General features: G+C 43.7%; 1 protein-coding gene across 1 annotated transcript in view; it reads right to left on the minus strand.

Moving 5' to 3' along the window:
* Nucleotides 1-6,536: 6,536 nt before the first annotated feature.
* The window catches only part of ahrra (aryl-hydrocarbon receptor repressor a), a 74,946-nt gene continuing 62,159 nt past the window's right edge, over nt 6,537-19,323 (minus strand). The window contains exons 5-9 of the mRNA XM_071908244.2: nt 18,766-18,855; nt 14,764-14,905; nt 13,972-14,105; nt 12,301-12,509; nt 6,537-9,931 (exon numbers count right to left, since the gene is read on the minus strand). Coding sequence (XP_071764345.1) covers nt 8,770-9,931; nt 12,301-12,509; nt 13,972-14,105; nt 14,764-14,905; nt 18,766-18,855 — 1,737 coding nt within the window. The 3' untranslated portion in view covers nt 6,537-8,769. The remainder of the gene's footprint in view (nt 9,932-12,300; nt 12,510-13,971; nt 14,106-14,763; nt 14,906-18,765; nt 18,856-19,323) is intronic.

Consider the following 19,323-nt stretch of genomic DNA (forward strand, 5'->3'; position numbering starts at 1 on the left):
GTTTGATTGACAGGTGATCTCACTTGCAAGCTACAGTCTGGACGGCTCAAAACCCAGTGAGCTGATGTGAATGCTGCATTACCATATTACATCATTCTAAACATCTTTTTTATGCTGTTATATAGGAGCCGCCATCATTTTTCTGTTCGCAGTGGTTTGAAATCAGTGTTAAAACACATCATGGGGCGGTAATCCATAATAAATCTGACTCCTCTTCAGCTGCAGTGTGCGGTTGCGGCCAGTAGGTAGAAGCATTTGCCAGGTGAAGAAGCGGCTCCGGCCTCTATCCTCACGTAACCCTCCCAGATTAATCAGTCAACTGGAGCATGAACACAACCCAAAACAAACAGCGCTGGCAGTCGCTCCCTAATCTCACTGTACTCGCCCCCTAATCTCACATGGAAATTATTAGAGCGTTCACTTTGGTCCTGTAGGTTCTGAGCGTTGGCTGGCAGTGCCCCATGGGATTGATTGCGCGGGTGCATGTGTGTGTGTGTGTGTGTGAGCTCGCACAAGGAAAGTTGAGATAGAGGGCAGATGCAGTAGCTCTCATGAGACATTTTTGTAAAGCACTGTGAGCGTCTGTGTGATTAGAAGTGCTTGCGTGTGTGTGTGTGTTGTGCGCATGACTCACGGTCAGCTGTGGTCCTGCATATCCCGTTTATGAATCACCAGGTTGCACCCAGTAACCTTTCAACTGGCTAGTTGCCCCTCGGCACATACATAAACCATTTCATTTAACCGCTGCATCCTGCTGAATAGCATTACATTACATTCATGTTAAAATCCTTAGAAGGTCTGTGTGTGTGTGTGTGTGTGTGTGTGTGTGTGTGTGTTCGGGGTTCATTAGCTAAATGTTGCAGTCAGGAAGCGAGAAGTGGCGGGGTTGCGTGACTGGCTTCTATTTGCTTAATAGGCTGTTTGTATGTGTGCATGATCGTGTGCGTGTGTGTGTGTGTGTGTGAGATACCCTTTAGGACTCCCCTCATCACCACCGGGGGGATGCGGGGAGGGGAGATGCGCACACAATGTTGTGTCTGTGTATGTATTGGTGCATCTGCCTGCTCCTGTGTGAGCATGTGTGTATGTGAGTGTGTGTGAGAAAGAGTGGGTGCAAGCAATTAGGGCAAATGGTGTGTGTGTGAGAAGCAGCAAGAAGTGGGTATGAACGGTCACGCAACCTTGCATGGTATAAGATTATAGGTCTTGGTGTGTGTGTGTGTGTGTGTGTGTGTGTGTGTGTGTGTGTGTGTGCTCATCAGCCCCTCCCGCCCCCTCTCCGCCTCACAGATACAGCTGTCAACAAGCATCAAACACTTTGCTTACACTACAGTGGCCCTCAGCTCACTCCTCCCTCTCGATTGGCCTCGCTCTTTTCATTGTTTTCACCCTAACTTCTCTTTTCTCACCTCCCCCCCCCCCCCCCCCCCTCTCTCTCTTTGTCATTCTCACCCCTTTCGTCTCCCTGTAGAGAACAAGTGTCATACAGATGGCGTGCTGGAAGATTGCATGCATGCTGACGAATATTAAACATTTAAAGTGAGCCTCCTCCCCCCCGCAGTGTCACATCGTCAGTCGTGGAACTACGCTGAGACAAAGCAATTGCACTCGAGAGAGAGAGAGAGAGAGAGAGAGAGAGAGAGAGAGAGAGAGAGAGAGAGAGAGAGAGAGAGAGGGAGAGCTGCCTCACATAAGCTAGTTGTTAGTCACTCTTGAAGAGAACTGTGCGTGTCTTTGTGTGTGTGTGTGTGTGTGTGTGTGTGTGACATACAATTGCATATGGTAATTCATATTATATCTCCCCCTGAAGCTGTTGGAAAGAGCCGTGCCTCTCATTCGAGCTGTTCTGGCTCCATGTAGCCATAAATTGAGTGGTGTGCATATTCCATTATACCTCTTCATATTTTGTTTCCACGGTTTGAATGCAAGCGCACTTAGCAAAATAGCAAATATACATATGTATCTTTGTCCTGTGACGGAAAGAGCGCGGTACAGGCCAGAGCTATGAAACTCTATAACGCAGTCTGTTTTCATGGATGATTATGAATTAGAATGAGTTACGAATATCAGTTAGATTTTTTTTTTTGCTGTATTTCCCCATGAAAAGAAATTTATTTTTCCTTGGCAAGTAACGAATCTCATCAATTTTCTGGTAGTCACTCCTAACCTGGTACACCCAGGCCTTCAGCGTTTCTATTCAAACTCTGCATGCAAAGGGAAATCCTTGGAAACTCCCTGTTCAAGTGAAGGCCCAGAAAGAGCTCGACTCTGTCTGGACCCATGTGTGTGTGTATGTGTGTGTGTGTGTACAGCGCTCCAACCCTTACCTGACATGCTGATGGCCCGAGTGCCTACCTATAATGATGATCTGTCGGCTTTCATATTGAATCCATGCCCACCAGAGAGGCCCTTGGCCGCTATTCTGGACTGGTGGGTTTACACTCACATTAAAGGTGCCAAGTGAAGCATTTTAACATCAATAAATCATTACCACATGAATTTGGAGACATTAGTATAATAACTGTAAAAGAAACAAGACCATCACTGAGAACACTGGCAGCCTCTACCAGCCTCTACACTGCATTTTACAGTGTGCCACCAGGTCGGATTTGGCGGGAAATCTGCTGGATTGCTATACACACACACACAAGCAGTTTTCCGTGCACACACATGCACATATGTAGGTGCGTGTGCACACACACACACACACACACACACAGTACAATGGGTATAGTGCTGGCTGCATGTTGAGTGTCTTCATAGGAAATTTACCAGAGGAGGGAACAGCTCAAACTGTGATGCTCTGGATGTTCTTGTACAAAAAGGGCTCTGAGGGCTTCCATTGGCTTCTTGCCAAAACACACAAATACCTGGTATCACACACAACACAACACACCCAAATCCACCCATACCTGGAGGTTGTTGTCATTCAAGGCGTCGTTAGCACTCCAGCCATGCTGAGTGATTTGCATAGTCACAACCTCCACCCATTAAGTCCATTCTGTCTGGGGCTGGAATTTCTTATGTTGGATTAATATCCTCATGTCCTCTAGAGGCTAGTTTGGACACAAAGGTTCCATTCCAAAATCCATTTTGAAAAAAACCCAAAACAAAAACATATTACGTGATATGAAACCTTGATCAATATTTCAAATATACAGATTATTATTAGGTTAATATGTTGTAAACAGGGCATCCTGGTGGCTCAATTGGTTGGTTCTCTTTTTACTTCGACCTGACTAATAAAGGCTAAAATGCAAAAGAAAAAAAGGGAAAAAGAAAAAATAGATAGATTACCTTCTGTAATATTCCAAAGGGAAGATTACTTTAATTCCAGCATTAATTTAAGAGTATGAGTCCACTTTTTCAAATGGTGGATAGCTCTCTCTCTCTCTCTTAAACAACATTCTGTACATAGAATTTTAGTCATTCAGTTTTAAACACACTGCATTCAAGGTCAGACTGAAAGACAGAAATTACCATTTCAGGTAACACATTGTCAGTTTTCGTTTGTCAACATTTTTAGGAGCTGTTTATGAGGCATAATAAAATTAATGAAACAATCCTTTATAAAAGCCTACTCACTCATAAATGGGATACCATACACACAAATCTATGTATGTTGGCTTTGGACCTTTCATTTATATTTCACAAGGAACAAAAAAGATGCAAGATTACAGTCTATGATGTAAAATTAGGCCTCTCAATTACGATCAATTTTGACAGTGTTTTATTTTTTTCAGTTGTGAAACTTAGAACCAGTTTTCATGCCTCAACTGTCTTTAGGTAAATATTTGCAACAGTATACTGTGTCCTTTATGAGAGGAGTCAAGTAGTTTAAGATATTACATCTGGTGCCAAACTAACCACATCCATACAGCAGTGAACATGAGACCATTGACAAGGCCACAATAATCACAGTGCTGCGATTAGATGATGAACACACTCAGTCATGCATGTGTGAAGGTCACAATAGGATTCCCTGTAATTTCACTATTAGCCACAGAGCCTGTTTATAAAACAACTGTCTGTAAGCTGTCGCTAACTGGTGTTTAGTAGATCTCAGATATACAAGTGCACACACACACACTTGCATGCATGCACACACACACTCATAATCATCCCAATGAGTAAAATCCCCCCTAACTGATCCTCATATATCCTGTAATTCCCTATAAGCTATACTCTAACTGTGGTGAAACAAACTGGGGGCTTCTCACAAGGATTAGCAGGCAGAGATGAGACTGCCTTGGGATCAGGGGAAACCATTAAGAACCAGTTAGCGAGTCAGTACTACTGCAGGTAAGGATCACATACGATCAGCTGTAACAGTAAATGATGACAAATATAACATAGGCCAACCACTATGTTTAACCTATGTATATCCTATTTTTACTTCTCTGTATCCTATTATCGGCTACTGCACTGACCCAATTCCCCCGTGGGAAGTTTCTGCTCTGATCTGGTCTATATGTAATGTATTATGTGTAATGACATGGCCAGCTGACCCAAGAAAGCTGGAACTGCGCTGATGACAATGCAAGACTGTTGTAGAAATGGAAAACATTTGCTTTTTATCTTGAAGCTGCACAGGTTGAGCTAGACACTAGATATGTCAAAAACAGTAGCAGCGAGAGGTCAAGGGTCATAAGCAGGGGACGAGACCACAGGGATCTGAGTCTGCGTTTAACTCTGACCTCTTATCACTTTCTACAAAATGCTCTGTTTGAACCCTGGACTCCCGCCACTATAATCTACAGTAGTAATTCTCTGGGTAACACTCTCTCTGAAGTTTAGGGATCACAGTAATAACATCAAAGGGTTTATTCCCTCTGTCGTGACGCAGCTGCTGTGAGTCTGATTTTTGGGTTAGGAAAATACTCCATATATCCAAGTTGCATCCATCAGTTTTAAAGTGCTGTGTGCATTACTACTTTATTTAGGGAGAAACTTCCATCATATTGGCTGTGGCTCTGACTAACCCTGCTTTGCTGTGTCGATGTTTGCTCCCATCACTGCAATCTGCAGCTGCGTCACAAATCTATCAGCAACCACAGCTGGCGCCTTCTTGGAAGTCCATTGGCTGTGCATAAATTATATGTAAAAATTAGGCTAAAAAAGCAATACCTGAAAGTTATGGTGTGGGTGTAGGTCAGTTTAATTCAGTAAAAATAAATAGTCAGATTTGTTTCCAAATGTAGGTTGTCACAGTAAAATGTCTTGTCTTTAGTCTTTACTCCAAAACACTCGAGATGTAGCTTGAGAGGAGTCAGCTCAAACTGTTGGTTTTGGCTTTGTTAGCTAGCTAACTAGCAATGTAGCTAATGTAGCTAATGTAACAGCAACTGCGACTACTAGCCACTACATGCTAGTTTCTACAAGATACGTTAGCTAGTGTGCTAATCAGATGTGTTAACAACAAGATAGTTATAGTTAGCTGAACAGATACTATGGTTACTACATGGTAACAAGCTGGCATTACCTAAACACAAACTCAATCAGATGTATCAGTGGCGAAACGATCAGTTCCCAGTCAAAAACTGCTGGTTCTCATTCTAATCAGGGACTTTTTACACCTGGGACTCCAGGTGAATTCAGTTAGGCTACCTGGTAGGATAGAAAACCAGCAGTGTTCTGGGTCCTGAGGTCCAGGATTAAGAACCACTTTCAAGGTTTCAAGGTAACACAAGGCAAGTTTCTGTCTCTTCTTGCCCCACTCCTTCTCTTTTCTTGCCCTCTTTCTCACTCCTGTCGTCTCTCTGGATGGCCATATTCCCCTGGCTCTAGCCCCTGTCCCAGACAGTGGTAAGAGATGGGTGTTCAGTTCCCCTGATCGTGTGAAGGAGCTGTCACGACGACTTTACAGCACATTAATCATACAGGCGATGTGGCTAGAGATACGCAGTATCCTGTTCTGTTGAGTATTCATTATTAATAGAGACACAAATCTGAAGGATGAAACCACATTTGGTATCTTAAAAATTCAAAGGCTAAAGACTAAAGAGACGTGAGCTTTTTACTGAACAATAGAATTTGGCCACAGTTTGTACTGGAAGGGTTTTATGAGTGTAAGTGGCCTTAGGCAAGTAGAATAATCAAATATGGAGGTCACCAAAGAGGTAACGTTGCATTAACAACAATCAAGATAATGAATCATAGAATCTTTCTACTGACCTTTGTATTGCTTTGCTCCTAAAATCTATAGAAAGGAGAATTTATATGACAAACCATAAGATGAATAAAAGTATTAATCATTTACAACATTGTAACATTGTGTAATTCCAAAATACCTTTCAAACATGTTTCTGAGTAATCCAATTAGTAACCACCGATTTTCAAAGTATCTGACTACTGTGGCTTTGTTTACAATAACTGCAACAGATTACAGCAACATTTTTTTCTGTAATAGTAGCCTACAGGAATGCGGCCATATGTAATACGTTCCTTGCCAGCCCAGCTGGCAGTAATATCCCACCCTCTTAATCATCTTCTACCCAATGGCAAGAGAATGAAAACACTTGAACCAGTTTTTTTCATATAAAGAACAGTCTTTTAATAGTTAAGTCCCATTTGCAAAAACACGTAGAAACATTGGAAGACACTGCAATCTGTACACTGTATTCGCTACCTTGCAGCTACCTCCTCCATAAGACAAGTCTGTTTGAGAGAGTCTTGTTATTAACATTTATCAAAAAGATAGCGAGGGAAAAAAAAGCCTTATTTATTGTCCTTAGTGAGACAGCAAAGCCTTCAAAACTTTAGTTTTTAAATATACACTTCTGCCTCTTACAATAAATACGAATCATCAAACATTTATTGAAAAGAACACACAAAAAGAGAAAGATAAATTCAAAAAGGTGACACCATTTACAATTGTGCGTGTCGAGTCGACAACCTGTCTGGGTAGGCTGAACTTGAACTGAACTACTCCCAATAGTGCAACTCAGAAACTACAACAGTAGCTTCACAGATCTGAGACTTTGATATTGACTCATAATTTGGTGCTTTTAATTCATTTGTGCAAAAATACTGATTGTGAAGACAATAACTGATGATTTTTGACTGAAAAGACACAATACAAAACGTGTATATTCATTTCAATGGAAATGTCACATTTCTGCAGTGAGAGGCTATATCAAGTTGAAATGCTGATCTTGCCGTAAATGCTAATCCAAAGCTGTACAACATTAGTTTTGACATAAAATGACATAAATTAATATGATATCGTATGCTCAACAGGAGTTTCATGGTGGTGACTTCAAATAATGAAATAATTGTGCGCATAAAAAGATCAAAATCGAACCTCAAAAACAATGGACTGCCTTCTTTTCCTTCCATGCAAACTATATAACCCCCCCACACACACACGCACACACACACACACACACACACAGACACACACATAAAACTCTGAACAATCCTTCAATTGATAACATAGGTAATTTTACCCAGTGGTAAGCAGAACATCTTTTTGGGTAAATGGTCAACAACAAAGGTCCTGCAACTTAAAGGTCCGCTCAGTCATTGATTGGTGCTGCTGTAGCTTTGTACACACTTTAATTGATGACACAATATGGACATTACAACCATAAGTTATTGGTATTTAGCCTTTCAAATACACTGTGATGTTTCATTCAATGATGACAATGTGATAATTTATTCATCCCCATAGGGAAATCCTCTTTTCTCTGAGTGAGTATACTTAAATCATAAAGACTGGTTGCTCCTTAAGTTGTTGCCATTGACTCCCAAGTGTGTTTTTCAAAATCACCCATCTCTCCTGAATAAGCCCAGTAGGTTGAAGTCGCCTCCTGTGTATGAAGTAAATAATAAAACAAAAGTCTTTTTACAGCAAAAGCTTTGTTCAAACCTCCCACAAAAGCCAGGTGTGCACAACACGAAAAACAAAACAAAACTGTGTGTCTAGACAAGACTTGCATCATTGTCACTATATCCAAAAGTGCTTGGAAACGATAACTACAAAATGTATTCCTTAAAAACAAAAGCAAATATCCAAAAACTGCATCCACATGATTGATTTTGATTGTCACAACACTAGTCCTTTAGAACCTGAGCCTGGTTTGTGACCTCTTCATCAAATCGAAGAAGTAATTTAAATGTTGATATCCTGGGAGTCCTCACAACCAAAGACAGTCCTTGGTAGTTTGGTGCATGTGTATGAAAGTGATAATGGTATGATGTACTATAATGTACACACTCAGAGTGTTTGTGGGAGGGGTTCGGTACTTATCTGTGGTTTATGTGTTACACACAGAATTTGAATGGATAGAACGGTCCTTCCACTGTTTGCTATGGGAATTTGGCTAGTACAGCATGAAATGGCGATTATGGAATTTTAACGCAAGTCTGGGGAGTAAGACCATAAAGTCTGTCACACTTGCTTGAGAACTGTGCAGATGTGTCTGTTGCATGAGTGCTTAGCAAACTGTCAAAACCCTACTGGAAGCTAACGTTAGCGACAAGGCTAACGTAGCTTTATCAAGGACTGTACTTCTCTCTCTAGCTCTTCTAGTCAACATTAACTATTAGCAATCCATGGCAGCAAGGAGACAGAGAAGCTCCTTTGGTTCTTGCTGCCAAACCTCTCCTCTCAGCGACTTGCCGTAAGTCGGTTCATACGGAAGCTAGCCCAACGGTACACATCAAAATGGCCGCCGCTCAGACCATCCAGGAACGTTGATTTGAGTGGTAACGACCGTTCTATCAATTCAAGTTCTGAGGTGTTACAGTAATGCACCAGTCACTCTTTTACTGCATATAACTATAGGGATTGGATTTGTGATGCCCTGTGCTCATCACACATGGCATAACGTTCCTCGGACCAACCATCATGGACTGCCCCATGTCGTGACCGCTCTCTGACCACGGGGGGGAGTCCATGGGCTCCCGCTTGATTGAATGGATCAGCCCGTGACCTTTGAACTCATAATTGCCATGCTTGTTGTAGTCCTGGTGCATGTAGGCCTTGTGGGGGTCCAGTGTAGCACCTGGATAGACGTGCGAGTCCATGAGGTTGACCGACTGGCTGCTGCACAGCGGGTCTGAGTGAGAGAGTCTCTGAGGACTAAACTGAGTGTTGTCGTTGTTGTTGCTATTGCCCAGGTCTTTGTCGCACTTCAACAGACGCCCAGCGGCGTTTCCGCTATTGCTGACTGCATAGTTCTGATAGTGGCCGTTGTTGTACGGCGGGCTGATGCCTGCTTTCCCTCGCTGACAAGGCGAGTACTGTTGATCGTAATAGTCTGCCTCTGATTTGAGCTGGAGGCCGGAGTTCGGGTCGTACACCCCGTTTCCGTAACGACGGTCAATGGCCTCTGGGTCGCGGCAAACCCAGGGTCGCCCGTAGGCGTCGCAGCCGTTCTCTGAGTCGGAGTCGTGCTCTACCTTGATGGGCGGCATCTCAGGCATCAGGTGGCCGTCGTAGCATTCGCCATAGCCGTTCTCGCTCTTCACCAGGTCCACGCAGTAGACATCTGGATCTGTGGGACTCTGGAGGTTCCCATAGAGCTTGGAGACAAACACCTCGCCGCCTCTGCCGCTGTGGCAGCTGGGGGAAAGGCGGTACGGCTTCCCGTATTGCCCGGCCTTGTTCACGCGGTTAGAGGGGATGTAACCGACGCCCTGTCCCGCTCTGAGGGGTCCTGAGCTGGGCCGCAGAGGCCACCCACCGCCCAGGCCCGGGCTGAGGCCTTTGTGGGGAGCCATGGAGGTCTTGCAGTAGTTGAGGGGCTCCTCCTGGCTGTAGTAACCATCGGGGCGGTACTTGAGGTTGTCTTTGGAGAGAGGGGTCCAGGGGGTGTGGTGGCCTCGCTGGGCGCCGCCAGGAGTGGGACAGGAGAGGAGGAGAGGGTCTCCGATGTCACCCATTCCTCCGCTGACAGAGTGTCTCCGGAGGTGCTCCCCTCGCTCACTGTGAGGGAGAGGGATGGCATGAAAAGTGGGGTGGGGAGAAGAGTAGGATTACAGAAAAAAAGAAGAGTCAGAGCATTAGTCACGAAACAAGAAGATAAATCTATATAGATTCTATCATGTCGTCATAGTTCTTTAGGACATACAGGACAAGGTATTCTCCCTACAAGAAATACACCGCAAAATATCCTACGTCCGTGCAGATATTCATATGGGAAAGTCCACAAATTGACTGCTTTTTCTACTGATTGATGAATGAGTCAAAACACAAATATCTAGAGCTGGTTCACTTCAGTCCATGAGAGCATCTTTCCAGAAGTGACTCATCTTTCCCAGGATCTGTCTCATCTGAAAAATGAGAGCAGTCACAGCCAGAACCCACAGATCAGCTGGGTCTCTACATAACTCAGGAACTACATAACATCAGTCGGGAACTTTCTGATGACTCATGCTAGTTCATTTACTACTGAACTTCATGCGCTATGAATGTCAACTCAATGATCAATCGATGGATTCAGTGGTTCAGAGCTCATAACATTGCTGTCGTCAGTGAGCTGGCACTTTGCTGTTTCCACCGAGCTTATTGGATTTCCGATCACAGATAGACGGCCAGATAAGGTGGAAACTATACCAAGCAGGGTTCCAGACAGGGGGGTCTTGAAGACTTTCCACTTGTTCAGTGTCTCTCCAAGCCTTCACTAGCTGTGTTTCCATCCAACTGTCAAGTGGATTTCACGCAAACTTTGGAAATGTTGCAAAACATAAAATGTGAGTTCTGTCTCTACATCAGCTGGGTTGAAGTGAATTAATTGACTTCCTGAACGCCAGAAAAATAAATCCCCAAGAGAAGTCCTCTAACTATGGGCCTCTGATACATTTGGTGCTGAACTGAAATAATCTTATTTTCTGTTCCTGTTGGTGAGACCTGAGACTTTTTGTTCCTCCCTGATAGTTAATGAGCCATTAATGGCTCATTAAGCACCAGGCTGGTGACCAATGTCTGTAGTGTAGTATAGGTCAATTCTACATGTAATCAATCAAACTGCATCATATCCATCATATCAGAGGTGGACAACATTGGCTGGCCGGATTTTTTATGAAATGCCAATATCGGCCCGATAGATCAGCAAACCAATACATCGGTCCAACCCTATTACAAGCCCCAGATACAGCTTCAGTAAGTATTCTCAAGTTAATGCATTAATCTAAAATATCAACTCTTTACAGTATATATCCGTTACATTCCATCAGAAAATCTGACAGAAAATCTGTAACTCTTTAGTAATGTGTTCAGTGTGTGCCCTCGTGTATCACTCCACCTCTCCTTAGCTTCCCTCTGCTCTCTCAGCTGAAGAGAGAATAACAGATAGCAGATATGGCTTTGGAGCTCTATCAAAGCTCTGGAGGTTTAAGTATTTTAAAGTATTTTTCCGTGGCAATATCTGCACTCTGAGAAATCGCTTAAAACAATCTTGTCCTATTACAGTATATTCATGTCAACGGCTTTTATGATGTGAAATCATATGCTGCGCAGGTGGAGACAGAGCAATGGCATCATCTGCGTGGATCCTGACTGTACATTCATAGAGCATGCGTTCACCTAAAGAGCTGATAAGCACACATGGAAGCGATTTCATCATCTCAAGCATTGTATTATATCAAAGGATGCACCTAATATTAGCTAGCTTCCAGTACTCAACCTTGGGAGAGTGTTACTCATATATGGCAGTACTGGACTTAACCTCAGATACTTAATGGCCTCCCAATCCAAACAGCCAACCTGCTGTCCAGATATAAGTCATTGGTTTTGCTGAGAAAACTACCATTCTCCATGGCAACGTGTAGGACAACAGTGTTTTTGGGAAGACGTGAACAGCAGAGGGGGTGGTAGGGCTCTGACTGATGGACTACAGCTCAACTCTTGGCCTCTCAGCCTCCCAGAGTTGGTAATGATGCATGAAGCAGAGAGGGCCTTATCCAAGCTGAGATGTGTATCTGCTCCTAATTGGCCACAGGGATGCCGTCCAGCACTCATTTGGACTGGTGTCAGAAGTCGGCAAAGGGTTTGCTGGGGTGAGAAAAGGGCTTATGTTTGTGTTGGTGACTGGGTTTCAGGGTAAAAGGCTGAATGTGTGTGAGAGAGTGCGTACGCTGATGTACAAGTGTGTTCATATAGCTGCTGCTGGGTGAAAAGCTGGTATCTCACATGAAAACCTGGCTGATTTTCCCATTGGTGCCCATGTATTTGTGAAACACTCCAATGGGTTTCACAGGCCCTCGGTTCATGGAACTCACTCGACACATATCTAAACTGTGCATCTAAGTAAACAAGTAAACATCGTCCTAACATCGTCCATCAATCCCTCTTACCCATGCTCCAGTGCAGAGATAATCCCTCCTCCTCCTCCCTTGCTCTTTCCCCTCATCAGCATGCTCTTCATCTTCATCTCAGTGATGGAGGGCAGCAGGAGGGGCACGGCGACGCAGAACAGAGCCAGCTGGGGAGGCAGCAGAGCCCCGGAGGCCGACTTCTTTTTCTGCCCGTGGAGGAACTTCAGCCGGCCCTGGAACTGCATAGTCTGGAAATAGAAAAGAGGACTGATTGACTGACTTGACTTGATTAATGCAGAGTATCTGCGGGTCCTTAAAGGGAAGGTTCAGCGATTTTAAAAGACTATGCTATTAATCACTAATCAAGCCCCCTCTTAGAATGTGCCAAAAGTCTTTACATTAGAGCTTGCATTTCTGTGAAATTGGCAACCGCTTCCTATTATCATTTGTTAGCAATGCTAGCACAAGTCAATGGGGTATGAAACCATACATCTTAACATCACTTTCAAGCCATTCCATATACTTCCATAGCTGGAGTAATAGTAAGAATACGTAATAGAACTCGCTCAAAGCACTTGAATGGGATTTTGAAAGCAATGGTTACTCATTGACTTGCACTAGCATTGCAAACAAATGCTAACAGAAGGCTGCTGCTGATTTCTCAGACAAAAACTCTGATATAAAAATGTTTTGAATGTTATAAAAGTGGACACAAAGTCTTAAATTATCTGATGTCAAAGCCTTAAAAATTATTAATATGTCTTAAATACAGTTATTGGGTGTCTTTGTGCTGCTTTACTAACACAGTTGGGCTTCATGTCCCTGAACTTTAACATCCTAACATCCTGATCTTTTTTGTCCTGTGTTCAATGTCAAATAATGTGGTTTTGCCTGCATTGTTTCTTTATTTCTGTTTTTAAAAACAAAAATAATTCCAGGTAGCATTAAAAAGGTCTTTAAAAAACTCTGTGTGAAACTCTGCTTTCTGAAACCTGCAAATACCCTGTACCTTCATTTGACAATTCAGAGAAAGCAATATCTGTGATGTACTGCTCCACACTAGGGACCCTATTGCTCACATTATTTTACATCATAAAGCAAATAATCCTATTTTTGAGGATTATGCGTTAAAATACAATCTTTGTGTCTTCACTGCAATTAGCTGGAGTCAACTGATGAGGAAAGCAGGAAAGTATTAGCAGCAAATGCTCACTACATGGCTACAAGCTGTTCCAGTACATTTAGTTAAAAATGTCAGAAAATTGTTCTCTAGAATTTGTTGTCCAGCCAACATCAATGAAACCAGATCGGACTTGGTGACAGTGAACTCTAGTGACCCTGACCAAATGGTCCAAACCCATTATTCTTGGTCCTCTATCATCAGACCTCATGGGTTTCCATTGCTGCTCTCCAAACCACTCTGGTCACAGCCATGAGGGGCGAACCACACTTCTACACTGCTGCCGTGTCCAAGCACCAAATACCCTCATAATGCCTTGCAATAGGACTATAAATAACTACACATACCGCAATTAAAAATGAAGTTTTGTTGCACCAAATGGGAGATATTACTTTTTATGGGCCTGGGTCTTCTCCAATTCCAAGCTCTATTTTCACTACATTTTCTACCTTTTTCAGTTTTGCAAAATTGCACTTGAGAGCTGAAGCTGCAAGTTTAGCTTAGCTGGATGTTTGGGTCAGACCACTTACCAGGAATCCAGAGGTGCTGTCCAAGAGGCAGCGCACTCTGGCGATGAAACATCTGTTGAGGAAGGAGGAGAGCTCCGCAGGAATCCCTCCCGCCTCCGGAGAGTGGAACAGGCTGCTCACGACAAAGTCCTCACCTGCCAGGTGAAGAGAGGGATGAGGAAATTTGATTTGTATAGAAGTTTTAAAAGCAAAGTTACAAAGTGCTTCACAGTCAGGAAAGTAAAATGGAAATCAATAAAACAACGGCAAAAAAAGAGCATTCTAAAATAAAGTTGTCACCATTGGAAAAAAGGGACACGTACTCTTACATCAGGATAAGCAACACAATATGGAACATATTATGTTACTTAAGGATAGTAGGTAAGGTAACCTAAGTCCTTGATTGACAAATGATATCCCTTTCACTGACCAAATCCTCTGTATTTTAGAGATACTGAATGAGGAAATTCAGGTAATTATTTATTTTTGTTTTCCTAACTGGATGCACTATATATAGCTTTTATGAAATTAGCTCTTCAATCAGATGATTTAAGAAGTGATATCACAGAATATACTGATTTTGATAGCCTGATCTCATCAAGCAGATTATGCCAAAGTCTTTTGATTCATCCAAATTTTAAAATACTAAGACGGAAGAGTAGACCAGCCAGGATTCAAAAGTAATCAACAAAACCTCAAAATCAAATCTAAGAAGATAAAAACCTAGACAAAGAATGTACAATTACTAAAACTAATCGCCATATCCACATGAAGGGATTCGGTCCCTCCCTCCCCGGCGCAGCGTGTACCCACCAGTCCCTGGAGCCAGCTGGCCGTCCTGGTGCGCCGCCCCCTGGTGCTGCGGAGGACACATGGCCCAGTGGAGCTGGCGCTTGAACTCCTGGCGGTCGTCGATGTGGATGTAGTCAAACACATTCTGGTGCATCACATCGGTCTGCCGGGGAGAAATGAGACGGCATTCCATCAGAAATGTCACAACAGTTAGGAATAGTTAATGAAACGGTATTCAGGGAGTGATCAAAATGGAACATGAAGCCCATCTTCCCTGTCTTTCTCCACTGGAAACTATCCACTGAAGCAAACGTCATGAAAATAATCTAAAAAAGAATGGGAAATGAACTCTTTCTCTTCTCTCTCTGTTCCAAACTTACACCATCCCTCCTCCCCACTAAAATCTGCAATCACACGGATAAGTAGCACCATATATTTTTCTTTTGTTGCGCTTATTTTCCACACAACAGGATGGCTGAGCGGTCAGGGCGACAGGCTTTCTGCTCTCTGAAAGGAGGCGTGGGTCCGACAACGGATGTGACACATTCGATGCACATTCGGTTGGCGGTTTCCCTTACGATGCCAAGACTTTTCGGACACTCTGTTGTGCGGCGCCATCGCCGCTTAACCCCTGCTGAACGTCTTTGGGCTCTAAGCAGAACAGTTACAGAGCAAATACGACCGGCTGAAGGAACTGACTTTTTCTTACATTTCAAATGATGAAGCAATTATAATCATTTCTCCGTCTCTCTTTCGACAAACAGACATTTCTGGTTTTACACTCGCATTTTTCCAATATAATATCAGTTTTCACATTTTTGCATGAAGTCATCTCATGAATGAGTCAAGACACGCGATGTTTGAATGGGATCGCGTGTTCCCAGCAACAGCAACAGAGTGACTTTGGATCAGTGTGTGTTGCCATCAGTGCAGCTGGTAGCTGCTGTTTGGACGACTGTGCTTCCCTGTCGCTGCTGCTCACATACATGGAGTCTGCCTCAGGATGCACAGGGAGCGTGTGAACTACCCACACACACACACCAGGAACATTTACAGTCCCAGTACAGTAAAAGTCTAAGGGCAGCTGCAGGGCCAGCGAGGGCAGCTGTGTTTGTCAAACATCGCGTGACACCGGCTCCTGAAGAGCAGTCCAGCCCGGCTTACCCTCCCCAACCACACACACACACACACACACACACACACACACACACACACACACAGTGAGTCGGGTTCCAGCCCACTCTCGTCATGCCTCTCTCTCGCTCTCTCTTTTCCAGCAATAGCTTTGCTTTCTGTCATTCCATGACAGATTCCTCGCTAAAATGTTCAACCTTCTCCTCTTCCCTCCTCTCCCTCCCTCCTCCCTCCCTCCCTCTCCCGCTCGCTCCATAATTTCCACACTGGAGGCACGCGAGGTTTTTTGATCGTCTGCCTCTGCAAACACAATCCGTTCCCACCGTCTTTGGGCGCGCGCTTGGCCCTGCGGTTTGCTTCCCTACCGGCAGTCAGGCAGACAGACGGATCGAGTGACTATTGTTTATGTTTCTCGTAAAAAACAGAGAGAGGAAAAGAGAAGAAAAAAGGGAGAATAAGTGATATTTTCGCTGACCTTCAAAGGGTGAGCCGCCGCAGTAACAAATGGGATCAAAGGCCATTGGGGGTTTTCTGCTCCGCTCCGGAGCTTTCTTGTGGCGTTACTTAGTCAAGCGCTCTTATTTTAGTTTGCTCTGTGGCATATTAGGGATAAGTGTCTTCCTTACTAAGATGCTCAAAATGATGTGTTGTGTTGCCAAGGCCTTAAAGGCACAATAAGACTTACAAACAAACAGCAGCCCTCTTGCAAAAAAGTGAGCATGCGAAAAAGGATGGGAGAATGTTTTGATGACAGCCAATTCTAACGTTTACACATACATACTTCATTTGCTCATAAAATGTGTCTTCAATGTTCTGTATTCTGGCTGTTTGTTCTCACATAATTACTCACAACACTCTGCACTGACAAATTAAACTACAGAGAGCAGCACAGTCTGAATTTTCAAGTTGATAGTGTTGGGGATAGGAAGGCGATTTTCTATCTCTACTGATCGCACCTCACCTGACCGCACCAAATGGTTTGGCTGCTTTGCATGCTGGGATGCTTTGGCTCAGGCCTTAACAGACCAGATAGGGTTTTGACTGCCTATCTAAACAGTCAGTACCTGGTCTGTTTCTCTTGAGCTGGATTGGAAGTGTTTGACAAAAACTTGTTGCATGTATCAGATTAATAACGACACTGACGAATGGTTCAGTCTCATTGCAAAAAAAAAGTGGCTTGGGAGTTCCTGAACTAGTTTATAAAATATCTGTTCACCATGATCTCTCAATAAATGTCTTACATGCTGCCGCTCCCATGTATAAGGCAGCCATTGTGGTTGCATGGGCGTTCGATGGCGCGGTATAATATTGCCAAGTGTATTTCTTCATTTTGTCATTGCAGACAGCATGAAATATGGCCAACATTACTGGCACAAGGAGAAGAACAACTTGCCCGATTCTAATCAATTCTTGAAATTCCGATTTATTCCATTCAAGCTGATGGAGACGCACCTAACCGCATTTTATTTCTTGCAACATTTCCAAAGAAATTTGCGTAAAATGTGCTCGACAGTTGAATGGAATCATTGCTTTTAACGCATTAAATATTCTTTCTCCTTCCTCTGTCTCTGTTTTTGTTCCTTCAGTCAGTTAAAAGTCACGATCCACCCAGGGTTTTTTTTTCAGCACGTCCACAAAGTTCCCAACAATATGTGACAAGATGGATTTTTTTTTTCTGAGAATGGTTTCTTATGTAATACGCTAAAAGGCAGAGCTTTAGGTCTCAGGCCATCGCAAAGTGAAAACGATCAAGCAGAGTAGTAAAGACTGAGACTCAAACACATGCGCACACACACATTAAGCAAAGTGCTCGACGGTTTTAAGCTCCTTTGTCTGTCTCTACTGTCTCAACCCTCACCACACACACACACACATACACATAAACTGACACACACAGAGCAGACTATGGCAGCATCTTTCAGACCACTTTGGTTTTCATGTCGATTTCATGGCGCTGTGTTACTGCCCCTCGCCACTTGTAAGCCAAGTGGGAGCGCCGTAGCAGAAGAATCTCTACTCCAAAATGTCAGTCTGCTGTGTGTGTGTGTGTGTATGTGTGTGTGTGTGTGTGTGTGTGTGTGTGTGTAAGCAGACGTGAGGGCAAAGTGAGGGATTTTTAACAGTGAAAAGCACTTTATTCATGGTTTTGAAGGAGGGGGGTGATTTAAGCGTAGCAGGACAGGCGAGACCGTGTTGATATCATCCATAATTAATGACCGGCTGGGTATGGTTGGTGGAGAGGAAGGAGGCTTAGCTGTCGGTGACGTGTCAGCGCCCACACACACACACACACACACACACAGTCTATTCCAGGGTGAAACAGCGGTCTTGACCTTGCTGTGGCCTCTTAGCCTTGACTTAGTGGGTTCAAACTGGCTTCTAGATGACAGGTTATCAGGCAGCGGGGAGGCAGACAGAAACTTTTTACTGTGTCTAGTTGGCTGTGGGTTAAAAAGGAGGGGAAATACGGAGAAAGAGAAGATGGGGGAAAGGAAGATAAGAGAGAGAAAAGCAGAAAGGATGGACTGAGGGAGGGAAATGAGTTGTTTTTAATTGCAGATTGGCTGCGTTCTCCGTCTGCTTCTTCTGCCTCAGGCTAGCTGCTGTGTCAAGGCAGACGTCTCATCGAGATGATTGACAACTGCAGGGGCGGGACCTTGACCAGCTGAGGGGGAGGAGGGCGGGGCTAACAAGACACTTGCTGCCTCAAGGTGAAAAGTTGCATACTGTGGCTTTAAAGGTCACACTGCCTACTATTCTGCCTGTATTTTCAGCATACTGACATAAAACACTGCCAACTGCCGAACACACCACTCTTCATTACACACTTGTTGACGTTGCATTATGTGTCACTTATTACATAATGTGTGAATAAGAGGTTCAACCCACCTGATGGAATCCCAGGTAGTCCACAATAGTGGAGGAGGCGTAGAAGACCATCCCATCACTGCTCACCACCAAGGCGAAGCCTGTCAGAGACTAGACACACAGAGAGACCATCAGTGATTCAAAGTAGTTCATGCAGCAAACAAGAACAAGAGTAACAGATACATTATTGACAAACACAAACAACCTCATTTTAACTAGCTATTGGTCTGAAACTAACTTTAGATGGCAGGAGTAAATATATCATAGTGAGCATACACCCAGTAGAATAAGAGCGCAATCTCTATGGAGAGTCAACTGGCTTCTTTCATTTCCACCTCTGGCTGCAGTCATTACTGTACCATTGCTTTTTTTTAAGCCACAGTCAAAGCGCCAGCCAGAACGCGACTCCAGCCAGATTTTATTTTATAGCGCGATGCCCAATTTCAAACATCATTATTTCCATTATTCTCCGAACAGCAAATTACAGTACAAATGGAACAAAAGATACAATAACACAACACTGGAGAGGGAATGAAAGACAGGTGGTTGTGCAACCAAGTTGGCCAAATAAAAACCTGT

The sequence above is a fragment of the Centroberyx gerrardi genome, chromosome 22, assembly GCF_048128805.1.
Source record: "Centroberyx gerrardi isolate f3 chromosome 22, fCenGer3.hap1.cur.20231027, whole genome shotgun sequence".
Lineage (NCBI taxonomy): Eukaryota > Metazoa > Chordata > Actinopteri > Beryciformes > Berycidae > Centroberyx > Centroberyx gerrardi.